The sequence below is a fragment of the Benincasa hispida genome, chromosome 4 (assembly GCF_027475165.1).
Source record: "Benincasa hispida cultivar pf3 chromosome 4, pf3_genome.v1.1, whole genome shotgun sequence".
NCBI classification, from domain to species: domain Eukaryota; kingdom Viridiplantae; phylum Streptophyta; class Magnoliopsida; order Cucurbitales; family Cucurbitaceae; genus Benincasa; species Benincasa hispida.
In genome coordinates, this window is record NC_143481.1 from 37,987,322 (window position 1) to 38,004,391 (window position 17,070).

General features: G+C 29.5%; 1 protein-coding gene across 1 annotated transcript; it reads right to left on the reverse strand.

The window, feature by feature from the left end:
* Window positions 1-7,048: 7,048 nt before the first annotated feature.
* On the reverse strand, window positions 7,049-8,661 carry LOC120074946 (protein OXIDATIVE STRESS 3 LIKE 1). Its single transcript, XM_039028056.2, has 2 exons — window positions 7,871-8,661; window positions 7,049-7,698 (listed from the first exon to the last, which is right to left on the reverse strand). The coding sequence occupies exons 1-2, from the start codon at window positions 8,179-8,181 to the stop codon at window positions 7,311-7,313; spliced, it is 699 nt and encodes a 232-aa protein (XP_038883984.1). The 5' UTR covers window positions 8,182-8,661; the 3' UTR covers window positions 7,049-7,310.
* Between the last annotated feature and the right edge of the window lie 8,409 nt (window positions 8,662-17,070).

Below are 17,070 nucleotides of genomic sequence, written 5' to 3' on the forward strand. Positions count from 1 at the left end.
AACTGTTTGTTCATTAGAGGAATTGGTGGTATTTAAGGAGTTAGATGTAACTACAAGGGTAAAACGTTATTTTAACCCAACTATAGTTATGAGCAATTTGTGAAGGGTCGACTCACTGTTGATTTGTTATGTCTGCAGACACATAAATAAATCTATAGTGCAAAGAGTGCAACTATCGATCGTTAATGAAGTGACCGGCAGTTAATGAAAATTGATTAATTTAACCAAAGAGTTTAACTCATTAACTTTATAAAATTGGAGCTTCTAATATGTAGTAGATCCATAAGGTCCCCTTGTTAGCTCACTAAAAAATATATAAGAGGAACGGTTTGAATTGTTCAAATCAATTGCATATTAATGAGACTAATATAATATGGTTAATTATAGGTGTGATCTATAATTAAGAGAGAAAAATATTTGAATAAGATTCAAATATTAAAGAGATGTATACATATAAATATGTGATAATTATATGTTGATTCATTCTATATTAAATATGATTTAATATAGTCGTTTAATTGATTAATTAATGGTTAATTAATTAACTTTTTGTTGGTGTTGACAAAAAGCGGAAGGAATTTAGATCTTAAACACTCTAATTCCATTAATTTTAGCAATCAAGCAAACATGTTCATCAACTTAGAAGTAGGGTTTCAGAAATTACCTTTGAAGAATCCTCCTCCAGCTGCAATTTCGATTGAATTTATTCGCTCCAATGCTTGAATACTACTACTTGATCTTCCCTACTATTCTCGAGGACCTTAGATTGGAAGGTGGATTTCAAAATGAGGTTGAATCAAGGGTATTGGAGAATTTTTCTGGGTTTTTTTTTCTGTCAAGAACTAGAGAGAAATAATTTCTCTCAAAATTCAGATGTTGCATCCATCATCTCATCAGCTCAAGTTTTGTTTTTGTCTTCCTTCATCATGCAACTCAATTGCCCAAGAGGATGACACCCAAGCTTCAATAATTTTGGGTGGAAATGTGAGTGTTAAAAGTGGAATAAACCCACTTAGAGTTTTCTTTAATTGTAATTGATTTTTAACCCAAAAAAAAAATCAATTTCAAATTTTGAAATCCAATTTAAAAAATTATAAAGAAAAAATATAAAATATTAATTCAATAATTAATATTATATAAAATTCATTAGCTTTAAACAAAATTAATTCCATAATTAATTTTGTATGAATTTAATTTTTAATAATTAACTAAATAATTATATTAATTATATTAATTTAATATCAAATATTAAATTAATTAAACACCAATTCTTCAAACATGAATCCTTATTCATGTTATTGATATTTTAATCATATTTAAATATTATCCAATTCTCAAATTTCGTTTAATTTGTAATTAAACGTTTAATTATATCACATATAATTAATAATTCTCTTAATTCTAGTCTGAACGTTTCAAATTTTCTCATCCCACTAGCTTACAAATGGAATAAACCTTAGGTCAATGGACCTATAGATCACGAGCTCCAATGATCCGAGATTAATTGGCTAAACTTTTTAAACCGAATTAATCACCATTTGTTAACTATTGGATCACTCCACTAAAGCCCAGTAGCTGCACTCTCCTCACTGTAGATATATTTCTTTCCACTTGATTTAACCATGATCAGTAAGTTGACCTTTCACAGGTTGTTCGTATTAACAACTGGACCAATATTACCGTTTTATTTCTGTAATATATCTTGCTCCTTAAGTCCACTAATGAAGAATTGGTTTATTATTCTACCAATAAATCGAAGCTCTCTCAGTCATAGAGAGGTCGGGTCCCTTTGTTCAAGAATAGGAGTTAGTATTTAATGGAACAACCTATCTACTAACCCTAAAGTGGGTAGGAGTGAGTTTCATCTTGTAGGATTATGTCCCCAGCTATCTACTCGGTTTTCCTCCTAAAATGGGAAGCATATTGAGCGGCTCTGTTGAGCCACTCTCACCTATGCAGATTAAAAGATAATCCCGAATAAACAGAAGTTCATAGTTAGCTTAGGATTGAGATCGAGTCATCTTAAGTCATTAGATTGAGATAATCAGTTTTAATAGTAAATGTAGTTATAAAGAAAAAGTGACTATTTTTTTGTCCGTTCTTATGCAACATCTTTTGCATAGGATGCCCTCACTCACGTGTCTATACATGAATGATTTTGGGATCACATCGTTTGTATTAAATATAAAGCAGACCGCATCCATAGTGTCTCCAGGATAAGTTACCCAACCTTGTCCTTATACTTATAGACCATTTTGGTTATATATCCAAACCTGATCATCTTTTATATCTCCACATAAAGTTTAAGTATTCATACTATAGCCAGGTGTTCATTAGTTTATTGAATTTTAGGTTTTGCAAGTGCAATTTACATATTCAATAACATCTTTATTGAATAAACCTCAATAATATCTTTATTGTAAATAGAATATGTTTAATTTTACAAACTACGAGTTTTAGGACATACAACTCAACATTTTTTAGAAGTAGAGATAAATAAACATGTGATGTTTATTTATTTATTTATTATATTAAATTGGATCTAATATATATGGTTATTTAATTATTTGACTAATTACTTAAATAAAAGTTATTTAATTAAATTAGAACTAGAGTAGAAATAGGAAGACTAGGAGAACGGGGTCACCCCTCCTCTCTTATAAATGGGTCTTCTTGGCCCATGTTTGTGACACAGTTGAATTGAGAATTTTGAATCCTAGTCTCTTCTACTTCTCTCAAAATCTCTCTTCTTTTCTCTACTACTTCTTCTTCCTCTTCCAAATCTTGGAGACCACACATCCAATTCTTAGGATCCTAGAGAATAACAAAGTTTCACTTACGGTGGTGTCCCTTGATCATTAAAGAAATGTTTCGGAGAAGACATGGAGGGAATCGTGAAGAATTTGGGAATCTACAAAGGTAAGGTTTAGCTATTTCCTCTTTTCTTCTTTTAAATGCATTCTAATCTTGATTGTTTATCAATTATGTTATTATTCTTTTACCGTATTTTGTTTATGTAAAATCGAAAATGAAATTGCCAGGCAATCACACGCTTCCGTTTGGGATTCGATCCCTTCAGACCCAACGTTAAAATGCGTGGGCAGAAGCTCTGCCGACAGACTTCTGTCCACGTAAGAAAACATTGGCAGAGGCTTTGCCCACGCGTTTCTTAAGATCTATCAAGCATTTTTTTGTGCCGGAAACGACCAAAATTCTTGTAGTGTAGATTAAGATTTCTAATTAAGTCTTAAACTCTTTGTTTGTAGTTCTAGATTGTTTGAACTAAGTTTTGAGGCTCTTGTCAAGGTAAGAACATCTCCTTTTAGCTTGATGAATATCTTGTACTATATATTATGAGTGTTATGTTTTGATTGTGGCAAGGATGAGACTTTTGTTGGGTTGTTAGTAGATAAAAATGTAATATTTCAATATTTTGAATAACATTTGATTATATTCTTTCCAATAAAGAAGTGTGGGTTTTCCTATCTTGTAGAAGTAGGTTTGATATCAATATTTCGAGCAAGATTGATATTTGATGGGTTGGGAAGATAATGAACATTAAGAAGGTATTATACTTTATGGATATTACTATTATTTCTGACATTGATATGTATTGAGTTGAGTTCTAAAATGAATGTTATTTTTTACTAGGTTTTGTGCAAATCCATTGAAGTGAAGGAATTGCCAAGCAAGTTATTTATATATTTGTTCTTTATGTTGGGATAGTACTATCACTTTTTTTTTTTTTTTTTTTTTGCAACATTTGTTGTATTTAGTTTCTTTGTAAATAACTTAACCAAATTTTGGTTACTAGTTTTCTTCTATATAGTTTCTTTGTATAGTTGACTAATCTTATTGTTATATATGAAAGTTAATATTTGTGGTTGCGTACATATTTTTTTTCCAAAATTAGATAAAAACATATGTATAATGATAGGTATAAAGCAAATAGTTATCCATTACTATAAGCATTTTTTTGACAACTAATGTCATAAGATGTATTATATGACATTGATATACTATCATCAATCGAACTTCAATAACTATAAATAAATGTCAATATATGTAATTCAATGAAGTTTAGAAAGTGTCAAAATTAAGGCATTATTGACATTGCATATGTGTCATTATTAATATTTTTGTGACAGATTTTCATTGTTAAGGCAAATGTTTAATCAAGAAAAAAAGTCAACTTTTGGATCTTTTATTTACAATGATAAATTGTCATAGAAAATGTTACCATAATACATAATAAATGTCAATAAATGTTTATCATTGTCTAAATTGAAAAGTCATGAAACAACCAATAATGATAGAATTTTCGTGAGTTATTTATATACTTTTCTTGATGGTGGATTAAAAAACTAAGAAAAAAGAGTCAAGAAATACGGCAATCCTGTTTTGTTGTAGTGAATGCAATGAAGGTTAGGATATAAGTGGAACTTACAAAAGAATATGAGACTAATAGCCTAGAGATAAGTTGTCATGTAACCTTAGACATAGATTGCATGAAGTAATCTAAGTTTCAATTAACTATAGAGATATTGAACTAGCTATTTAGCCTCCTAAAAGAACTTGTGAAACAAAATTGAGTAGGAGTAATTCTCCATTCATAGTTGGTTGACGCAATTAAGATGCGGTCGCATAGCTCAAAGTAAATTGTCAATAGATCGAAACTTAATCTCTAATCCTCATTATCATCTACTATTTTCTTTACTATTAACAACCAACTACAAGTTCACCTATTTTTACTAATTACCCTTGGTTTGCATTGAAAAGTATTGTCTTAAAAAGAATCAAATTGCTTACTAGTCCCGTGGGATATGATACTTGAAATACTCCTAGATTACTACTTGTTATATTATATACTTGCACTAGACCTTACAAATTCATTACCATATCACTCATACACATTTCTGTCATCAATAGTCGACCGAAAACTATTGTCGACAACAATCATGACAATCGATTTGTGAAGAATTTGGCTAGCAACGATTGTCAACAGACACTACATCTAATTATAAGAGGTAGGAGATGAAGATAGAACTTTTCCATACCCTATCATTCATTAAAATCCCATCTTCCAAACCCATGGACTTAGTTTATCATTCCCATGAATTTGATTCTATGTGCCCAACCATGGATTTGACTTCAAAAGCCGAAATCCCCATTTACAAATCTATGAGCCAGATACCTCCTTTAAAAAAAACAAAGATTGGATGAGTGAAATATTTATTATGGATAAGATAAACATAAAGGTAAGAAAATATACCTCAAATCTAAAATTGAATAGTTACAAATATTTGGCCTGAAAATATGATTTTAAAACAATCCATTTAGCTAAATTTTCAATATTTCTATTTCAATCAATCCCTATTGCGATTACACGAAAATGTTTGTTGGTAAACACGTCCTTATTCTCTGCTAACATTCTCTCTAGATATTGCAAAAATATGTTGTGCATTTTCTTGAATGAAAGATTATTATTATTATTATATAACCAATTTTAATAATTTTAACTTTGGATAAGGTCAACAAAATCATTAAACCAGACTCAGATAGAATGAAACTCAAAAATAGATCACAATAATATTTTAACAAAAAAAAATTATTAAAAAAAGGTTGAATTAAAAATTTAATCTATGGAAAAAGTTCAAATATAGCGCACTGGTTTATAATTAGAATAAATGGTGGGAATTATTTATCAAGTGCCCTGGTTTATAATTAGAATAAGTGGTGAAAATTATTTATCAAAGTGTAATGACTGAATTCCGCCTTTTAAAAAATAAGAACTATATTTTAATGGCTAAATTTTTCTGAACTAAATTTATAATTTAATCAAAATAAAATATACATATCTTTTTTTTTTTTCCTTTGGATCCACTGGATGGGTAACCCAAATTTAAGAAGAAAAAGACACTTTTCCTATTTCTTAAAATTGAGTTTTTTTTACTCATGGTTGATGATAGGGATATTCAAATAACCCGACAACCTAAACAATCCGAACTATTCAATCCAAAATATAAAGGTTGGGTTGGATTAAATTTTTTTCTATTTTTATTGGATTGGATCGGATCATGGATTGGCTAAAAAAATTTGGATTAACCTAACTCAACCCAAATTTTATATATATAAATAAAATGTAATATATATTTCTCTTTGTTTAAAATTTAATTATTTTGTATTGATTAATTTGTAAATTTTAAATATTTTTATTTTAAAATTATTATGATATTTGTTTTTATTTGAAGTTTACAATAAATATTTTAGATATAATTGACATTTTAATTTTATGAGATTTTAGTTATTAGTCATGTATATAAATTTATATATTTTTAATTAAAAAGAAAAAAATAAATTATAATCCGACAACCCAACCCAACCCGAATTTTATGGGTTGGATTAGATTAGAGACTTTATTTAAGTTCTTTATATTGTCAATCTAATCAACCGGGTTGGTCCAAAAACCCTCAACCCAACCCAACCCAATCTATGCACCCATAAAATTCGAATGCAATTATCGAAACAAAATCTCATACACGCAAATTAACCCTTTCACTCTCTCGGTCCCTTCCCTCGCTCACGTAAATCGCTCTTTGACTCACGATCTCACTCTTTAACACAAACTGAACAGAGAGAGATCAAATAGGGTAGAGACATGCACTCAAAGAAAGAAGAGGAAAAAGAAACTAAAGGTAATTTTGTAAATTTGGCCAAAAAGTCAAAATTCTTCTTTTCCTTTCATCTATTAAAACAAACGTTTAGTTCTAATTAGATTGAATTGGAAAAATTCTCTTGATGCTTCTAATTCCATTTTAGTCCATTAGGTCCATGTTCTTTACAACGTACCCTATCCATGTTCTTTACAACGTACCCTAAATTGGACCATAATCACTATCTCCACACAATTCCTGAGACCATTGACATTGACACTTCATTATGATTCGTTTTCAACTTTCCCCAAAGTTTCTGCTACACAATAATCTGTATGTTTGCTCGAACTTTATCCGGAAAACAACTCTCGCATCTCTCAATTTGCTAATTCAAATTCTATAAACAAACAGATATCGATTTATTCGATTCGATGGATGAACTGCTATTCTTTTTCTCTTTTCAATTTACATACATACAAAAAGGGAAAAAAAAAAAACAGAATCGCTGCAAAAGGAAGTAAGATCGTGGACAATTTGAAAGAAAATGAGTTATTCGTGAGAAACCAATTTGAAGAAAATCGGTTTCGCAAGGTCAAGTTAGTCTTTGATGGTGATTAGCTTCCATGGAGGCGGCCACGGAAAAACCCTTACCCTACGTTACTGTATATTGGCTAAGGAGTATGATCGCCAAGAGGGGAATTTACAGAGAAGAGGAACTGGAGAACCTGAATTGCTACGAGATGCTCGTCCGTTGGGGTGCAATGGAGGACGAATCGGCGGGGACAATCTTGAGTTCAGATCGTTACTGTTGTGGCTTTCAGAACTGCTCAGGACGACGGCCAACGCTAACGAGCTTCGACTTGAATTAATAATCGGTCGCTTTGATATGCCGCCAGCGATGAGATTAGATGCAAGAAGATTTCTTCGTTTCCGAGAAAAAGCGTTTTCAGGCTTTGCTATGTCTTTAATGGAGGAAGAAGAGGAAGCGTCTGCCAAGCTTGTGAAGGATTTCGATTTTCCGTTGTAAAAATTTGAAATTCCTCTCCTGCATAACATTCACAGGATGATATAATGTGTTAAAATTCAACTGAATCTCGTAATTAAGAACCTTCAGAAACGAAATCGAAAAGCGATGGATCAAGATCAAGTTGCCCTAAATCTAGAAACCATGGAGAAGAAGATTAGGACGAACAAAAATACAAATCACAATCGCTAACCTGATAGGCAAAACTTCTTCCAGCGATTCCATTCCTAGAGGTCCTTTATACGAACTTTCAGCCTCATTATCCTCTCCATTGTCATTATCCGACGATCGTACAGAGAAACCGCTGTTTTCTCCGATCGACGACGATGAAGACGAACTACATCCATCCACCTCTGCCGCCACCGCATCACCAACAGCGGCTGCCTCTTGTCGAACTACCGGAATCCTTCCCGTCGTATTCAAGACGGAGCAGTACGACGGCAAGCCACTTTGCGAGAAAACGGACGGCGGAATCCTGCTATTGCTTTCCAAAGCAATTGACATGATTGTGATTCAAATCCAAAGGGACGAACAAGATAAACCAAAATGATCACGGTTTTTAACTGAAGAGATTGTGCATATAATTTTACATATATATATATATTCACGGAAAATACTAAGTTGAAGGATATGATAATGTAATCAATGGAAGAAGAAGAAGAAGAAGAAGAAGAAGAAGAAGAAGACCGCCATGGGAGTGCAAATCAGAGATTCAATGGAGAGATTGTCTAAAGAAGATCAGGCAACAATTTAAATATAGAAAATTATGGATTTGGAAACAATTAATGAACGAAAACAGTAAAATCATCATCGATGAGAGAGTTAATGAAAGGATAAAGAACTCAGATAAGGAAAGCCGAAGGTCTTATCCTCATCTGCCGGGCTTCCATTCATCACATTATTTTTCATTTTTTCTTGTAATTTTAATATTTTTGGTTTTTGTTCGCTGCCTGTGCTTCCATCGCACTTTCATGTTCCGCTCTCACCTTTATATCCTTTTCCTTAAATTTCTAACCTACTTTTCAATTATTAAACCTAACTTGGCTGAATTTGTCATACCATTTTTAATCTTCTTACTATATGCAAAAATAGCTCTGAGAATATTTGGACCAAGGTTTAAGAGGTTGATGTCAATGTAAATATTGGTGAAATTATTGATAAAATGTCAAATTAGATAGATATTTCTCTAAAATATTGTCAAACAAAAATGTCAACAAAAATATTTAAATTGGTAAAACATTTCACAGTTTTAAAACAATTAAATAAGTTTACTATTGACATTTCTTCGTTTTTTTTATGATATAATAAAAACTTTTAATTACCTCTCATGTCAATTTTGAATTCATGAAAATGTGAAAATATTGATAAATGTCACCATGTTAACAAAAACTTAATACCATAATTTGGACCCAAATTTATATTTTAAAGAAAATATATTTTTATCTACATACAGATGATAATAATAATAATAATTTCTCTTTTTTAAAAAAATTATGGTGAGACTTTCTTATAGGATGTTCGTAGTAGATAGTAAAATAAGGGAAAAATCTGAAAATATATCATATCGTTCAAATATTTGTAAATATAGAAGTGTTGACTATTTAACTTTTGAATTTTTTTTCTAATTTTTAATTTTGTCTTCCCTTATCTTGTCTTATATATTCTTTTTCTCTTAATTTTTTTTATTTTTATTTTTTATTCTCTTTCTTTTCTTCCATTTTTTACTCTTTCTTTTTTTTTCTTTTTTATTTTTTTTTCCTTTCTCCTGTTTTCTTCTTCATTTTCAATTTTTTTTTTCATTTTCTTAATTTTCTTTCGTTTCTCCGATATTTGTTTCTTCCCTTTTTTTATTTTTATTTTTTTATCCGATTTTTGCTTCTATTTTTTATTTTCTTTTCCTTTCTCCAATTTTTGCTTCTTTTTTATTTTTAATTTTCCTTCCTTTCTCTAGTTTTTGCTTCTTCTCTATTTTTTTTTAATTTTCTTTTATTTATCCGTTTTTTACTTCTTCCTTTTTTTTTCATAAGAATTATGAGCTGAGTTTCGTACCCAAGACTTGAAAGTACCAAATTCATAAATGACTTAACATCAACAAAAATAATAATCAAGTTTGATTATTATAACGAAACATTAAATATAAATAAAAAATGAAAACAGATTTGAAAAAAGCTATTTTGTTAGTCTACTAATTTGCACAATTTTTAAAAACATTTCTTAAAATTTTGAAATAAGAAACGAGGATAGTTATTAAACAAGTTTACGTATTAAAATTTGAGAAATGCAAACGATATTAGACAGGCCAATAGTTTTTTTTTTTTCTTTTTATAGGACTTTAAGAGTGTGATGTTTCCCACGAATTAACTTGAAAAAATGGCATATATGGTCCAAAATGAAGGGCATAAATTGAAGTATTTGTGTATTTGCGTACTGTAATATTTGGTTATAAAATCAAACGAAGAAGAAGTTTGGTTTGGTTATTCATTGTTTTTACGAAGGTGTCTTTGAGAGGTATCGAAAAGAAAAGGGACCATACTAATGTTTGTAAAGGACAAAGAAAGGGAAAGTAAGGTATTCAGTAGCTATCATTGATAGAAGATACCGTTGATAGCATATTATCGGTGATAGAAGCTAACATTGATAACATGTTATCGGTGATAGAAGTTGATAACATGTTATCGATGATATAAGCTACCACTAATAACACATTATTAGTGATAAAAGTCATCACTGATAACATGTTATCGATGATAGAGAGCTATCATTGATAACATGATACCAATGAGATCATTGATAACATGATAGTAGTGAAATCATGGATAACATCTTATTAGTGATGTTATCAGTGAAAGAAGCTATCACTGATAACTACAATATGATTGATATTAGTGATATCGGTGATAGAAGTTAGGCAAAATTTGTATATCGAGTTTCTTTGAAAGTTCATAACTAGTTATAAAAGTCTATCATTGCTAGCCTTAAGCGTTAATATTTCAAGGTTGATTCTAATTAATAAAAGTCTATCAGTGATAGCGACTGATAGTTGCTATTAATGATAGCCACAATAGAAAATTATTGGTGATAACTATTGTGTTAATCTTTCAAAGTTGATAATCATTCATGATAATTTATCAGTGATTGCCACTAATAGTTTTTCATCAATGGTATAACTCAATCTTTCAAAGTTGGCTTTCTTTCAATGTTGATAACTACTTATAAAAACTCTATCATTAATAGCCGTTGTTGACCTTAACTATTAATATTTAAATGTTGATTCAAATTAATGAAAATGTATCAATGATAGCCACTGAATAATTAATAGCAAATTAAAAGCTAATATTTTAAGATTGTATCAATATTTCACAAATTGAAAGATACTATTGATAGCAGCTATCAGTGATGACAATTGATAGGAGCTATAAATGATAACAACTGATAGCAGCTATCAGTGCTATCACCGATACCTGCTATCAGTGGTAGCTTTCAATTTGAGAAAATCGAGAAGAAACAAGCAAAATGGTGGTTAGGCATAGGTTATTTAATCTTTTACCATTTTTTATTCTATATATACAATTATTTTATTCTTGTACTATAGATTCTATTATTTTGGATTTGAATTTCATTTGTGCAACTAGCCCTTTTTTATATGGTCATGGAAGAAAAAGATGCTTGTGAAATGGAGACATTTTACAGAATTTAACTTGTGATTAGAAAACTAAAACAATGGAATTAGTAATCTTATTCTTTTCTAGTTCAATTATAACATAATATTTTTAAGAGATGGTATCTCTTAAAGAACAGTATAATACTATTTTATTAAAAATAATAGAATATAATCTACATAAATAAAGAAGAATTAAAATAGTATAAAATTTCAACTTTTTGATTCAAAATCAACCGTTAAAGTATTAAGATAATTTCGGATTGATTAAAAAAGCTCTTGTTTGATTTTAGTAATAAATTGGATTTTTTAAATTTTATCTCCACTCCGTCAAAGAAATATTAAAGAAAGGTGAAAGATATGAAAAATTGTAAGCATGTGATTGGAAGAGAGCAGAAGTATAGGGTGGACCTTTCAGCAGTAGATAATTTAGGTAAAAAAGATAGTGCCACGTAAGCAGGTTGGAAAAATGAACGGTGTAAGAAACAGACACGTTGAGGATCGTGGTCGGTCAGTGTGATAAGAGAGAGAGAGAGAGATAGAGGTTTCTTGAAATTGGATTGGGTGGACTGACGTGGCAATGACCAACTGAAGTAAGTTTCGGTAAGCCTTATCCAAATATGGGAGGGAAATTGTGGGCCCCCCACTCCCTCCTTTCTTCGATGTTCTTTCTTTCCACACGCCCACGATCATCACTGCCAGCTGTCCCTTGCGATTCGGCTCAGCTTCATTCGGCTAGCCCTCCAACTAGTCGGTATATGAATTTAAAATTACACTAGATGCTATCAGACACAACTAAAAAATTTAAAATGTATTCAACAAAAATTTCAGTTTACAACATGGGTGGATTAAGTTGGTAAAAATTATCAACTCAATATTTGACCTATCAATTTTAAATATTTGTATAGTTGAATTGGTTGCTTTTACCAATTTATTAAAACTCCTAACTTTTCCCCCCTCCAATATTTTCAATGGTTTCATGTTTTGGGTATCATCGATCATTATCGTTACCATACTTCAATGACATAAGTCGACAACCAATTCCAATGACCAACTATGGATCTAACGACTACCTCTAATGATTAACTTTAACAATGATCACCTTTGGGCAGCCAGCCTCGACAATCACCTCGAGTGATCAACTTCAAAACTACTAACTCTGTCGTTTATCTCTAGCAACTAAATCTAATAACCAACTTGATTGATAATATATTAAAAGAAAAAAAATCAATTGGCAAAAGTATTTTTAAAATATAAATTTGAAATTATTAGTTTATTGTGTTTAGTAGTCGCCTTTTATAGTAATTAATAATCGTCCTTATATAGACCTACTTGTTACAAATATCTAGAAGATAGACTATTTTTTAACGGTCCTATCACAATCTAAAAAGACATATCGTATGCATCAACTCGGTAGGACTGACTAGCTTGACTATCTTAATTAACAATATATATATATATATAATTGATTAATTGTTGGTTACATAAATAATAGTATTTTGTCTACATTAAGTGCAATTGTTACATGTAACAATTTGTAATATATGTGTTTTTGTATTAAGTTCACATCTCAAACGAGTATTAAGAATTAGTGAGAATATGTGGATAGTTGATTGGTATAACAAAAAGTTAAGAAAAAAAACAAAAACAAAAACAACAACGAAACAGTAACAAACAAAAAAAAGCCCATAAAAATGCATGTTTTTTTTTAGGTTACAAAAAATTACACCATTATAAATCAACTATACACCCAAACACATAGAATTCTAAAACCAACTCTATTCAACTTTACATCCTAAATACGGATAATTATTACCCATAAATAGTCATTATCAACTCAATTAAACCTAACTCTAGACACCAAACATATCCTTCAAAGTTTTATTATTTATTTAATTTGTTTTTGTTATTCATAATAGACACAAATCTTAAATTCATGACCTATTTAAAACCTCAAAGATTTCCAGTCATAACTAATTTTAAACAAATTACTATTTGTTACTAAAAAAGAAAATAATTTTAAAATTTGAAGTAATTTCAAATCCTAATTTTACCTTTTAACAGAAAACCTTTCATGACTATAAATCGAATTTAACAGGAATTTATTGAATCTAGAAATAAATTACTACTATAACATTGTCATAATCTAATCTTCAATTAGTATTTCCAGAGTTAAAAAGCCTATACTAACTAATTCTTAACTTTTTTTTCCTTGATCAGTCGCAATTCGAATTCATAATTTCAAATATATTTAATTCAAACATTTTTTGTTCAAAACAAAGAAATTAATTTAAAATTATTTTTCGTACTTTCTTTTTTTTTGTTTTTTAAATCCGAATGAAGAGTTAATGTTTAAATCGATGAAATCAAATTTTGATTATAGATACAATCTCACAAGCTTAGTTGTTTTTGCCTTTTGTTTATTATTATTATTATTATTTGAAAACATTTTACTTGAGTAGGAAACTTTACGATCTAACCATTTAAAAAGGAAAGGAAAAATATAAGTCTCAATTTGTAAGGGATGGTTTAGTTGAAGATCTTTTTTACAAGAATTGACACAAACATTCAATTCTCATGTTTATTTCATAGTTTTTCAACATTTGTCTGAAATAAGTTATCTCAAGCATTCTCATTTGCCACAGACAAGAGTTTTATATTCCCTTCCAAAATTGTGAGTTTTCTTTTTTTCTTCTTCATTTGTTTTTATTTTATATATAATTTCACCTTGAATATAGTTAATTAGTTAAGTAATTAATATTAATTTAATAAAAATAATATAAATATTTATTTTAATAATTAATGGTAATCTATTAAAATATTTAGTTAACTTATTTTGTTAATAAAATTTTATTAAATGAATGCAATTGCTTTTTTTTACATAAATTAATAATTTATCAGATAATAATATCTTTAATTAGTAAATTAGGATTAGTTAAATTTAATTAGTACAACAATTCTATTTCTATAATAATAGTTTATTACTTTATTTTTTTTAATAACCAAGTAATTATTTATTGAGATTATTTTTAATTTGATCATTTATTATGAACAAGTAATCATTAATTATTTATTGTTATTAACTTTTATTACTTCATTCATTATTAATCTATCATATTAAAAAAAATAGTATTATTTATTACTAAATCATATTTTTATTTTTATTTTTTACTTTTTATAAAATATTTGGTTTATTAAAATATATATTCTTATATTATTTAATTAAAAATTAAAATTACTAATTTTGAAATTAATTATAAAGATGATTAGTTATTAGATTATAATTAGTATGACGTTCATTAAATATATTAATTGGTTAATTTTTAATTATAAATATTTATTTTTCAAATATTTATAATAATTTATTCATAATTAATTAATTTTTATTATCGATACATTGAATATTTTAGTTAATATATTAATCTATTATGATTATAAAATATTTTCATACTTATTTTTATAAATTAAATACAAACATAATTTTTATTCCTATAATTTTGATAATATTTTCATTCACAACCAAATATAACTATATTTAATCCTCAAATATCTTAAGCATGACATCATTTATTCTTAATTATCTACAAAATTTTAAATCAAACCGCTCTAAAGAAAAAAAGTAAAAGGAAAAAGGGAAAGGGAAAGAGAGAGAAAAGAAAAAGGAGGGCGTGGAGCGTGCGGAGTACGTATTTTGAACTGGAAAGGTAGATTGATTGATTTTACATTAATATCCGAATCAAATCCTTCGATTTTGGAAGTGGGCCCATTAATAATGAATTGGACGGACCCAATTTCGTGGATAAAACTTATTGGTCCACGTGTCAAAGCACTTCAGTCTAATCGAATAATTGGGCAGGTTCGATTCCTGGTTTTGCTTTTGCACGGGCTGACCCGTCGCTTTCACCTCCATATAGGAAGTTGTTGGAAAATTATCCAACACCCTAACATTATTATTTTGTATTAATTTAACTGAATAAATAGAACAACTAAAGAAAGGTATACCAACTTTAGGGAAAAAAATCCATTTAAATGATTGCAGAAATTAATATCTTAAAAAAGTTACAGAAGAAGTAGCTAAGCTAATGAAATTTACCAGCTAAAAAGTAAGCTATTATTTCTCACGTCAAATTTAAAAGCAACCTTAGTAGTTCTTAAAATGAGTTGTTTTTCTCGGTTTAAATTAAGTTAGTTCTTAGGATTTATTATTAAATGTGATTTTTGGCAGATAATTGAGCATAAGAAGTCATTGGGATGTGTTATGTGCATTTTGGAGTTGAATGAAGCATTGAGGGGTCAATTAGACCAATGAGGTTAAAAAAATGTGCAAAAAAACCAAAATACCCTAGAAGAATAGAGTCGCAATGCTAGGAAACACTCGTCCACAATGTTGCAAGACAATAACGTGGCGTCGAGACGCTATTGAGAAAATCTTAAGCGCGACGTCACTAGAGACTTTTTTTAGCAGCGTCACAATGCTCTCACACTAGTATTAATGCTTCCTTTTCATTTTTAGGCCAATTATCTCGGGCTTCCATCACTCTCCCTCCACTCTCTTAGCTTTTAAAGTTTTTTCTTTGGGATTTCTTTGTAATCAAGTTGAATGACGCCTGGTCTTAACTTTCACATCATTATAGGTGTTGGGCCTTAAATCTAGTGGGTTCTAATATATAAACGACGATATTTATTTATTTAATAAAAAAAGATGTTTTATTTGATATTTAGAATTGTGTAACTCAATCCAATAAATTAGATTCAGGTTATTTAATATAACTTCATGTATGTGGTTGACATACAAGTGGATCATGCTTAAGTAATGACCTAAATGGTATGTAGTATATGGATAAGGTTGGGTGCCTTATCTTAGTGACACTACAAACACAACTCACTTTGTAATTGTTACAATAGTTGTAAACGATTTGTGCCTTATCGTTCACGTTGAGACAACGATTTGCTCCATCCGATCATAGGGTAAGTAGAGAATTGTTTCCTTAAGGGTTGATTTTGGATATTGAACGATGAGGTACCTCACTCTCTCATTGGCCAGAGAGAGGTCTAGTTTATAGTTGGACTATAACTAATTGTTCATTAGAGAGATCAGTGGTTCTTAAGGAGTTAGATATAACAATAGGGGTACAATGGTAATTTTGACCCAGCTGTAGTTACGAGCGATTCGTGAAGGATCAACTCACTATTGATTGGTTATATCCATGGACATAGAAATATATATACAGTGCGAAGAGTGTAGCTATCGATCTTCAGTGTAGTCACCGACAGTTAATGAATGTTGATTAATTAATTAAAAAGTTTAATTAATTCATCTCGTATCATTGGAACATCTAATCTGTAGGTCCATCAGGTCCCCTTACTAGCTCACTAAAGATAAAATAGTGAATAAATAGTTTTAGAATAATTTGAATTAGGGGTGCTCAAAAAACCTAGTAATCTGACCAACCCGGACCACCCAACCCAAACCGCAAGTGTTGGGTTGGGTTGGATTGGGTTAAAAAGGTTAAATTCAGGTTAGGTCTGGGGTTACCCCATTTTAGGATCGGGTCAACCCGACCCGAATATATATATATAAGTTAAAAAAAAGTCAAACTAAAAAAAAAAAAAAGAACCGGTGACCTAACCTGAAAATTTTGGGTTGGGTTGGGTTGACCATCCAAAAAAGAACTAATAGGGTTCACTATTAGTCAACCCGAATTTTTGGGTTGGTCCACAAAAATCTTCCAACC

Coding starts and splice junctions, on each gene's coding strand:
- LOC120074946 (XM_039028056.2), bottom strand. CDS start 8,181: ATGTCAATTGCTTTGGAAAGCAATAGCAGGATTCCGCCGTCCGTTTTC. Junction 7,699..7,870: donor GAAGAAGTTTTGCCTATCAG/GTTAGCGATTGT, acceptor AATGTTATGCAG/GAGAGGAATTTCAAATTTTT.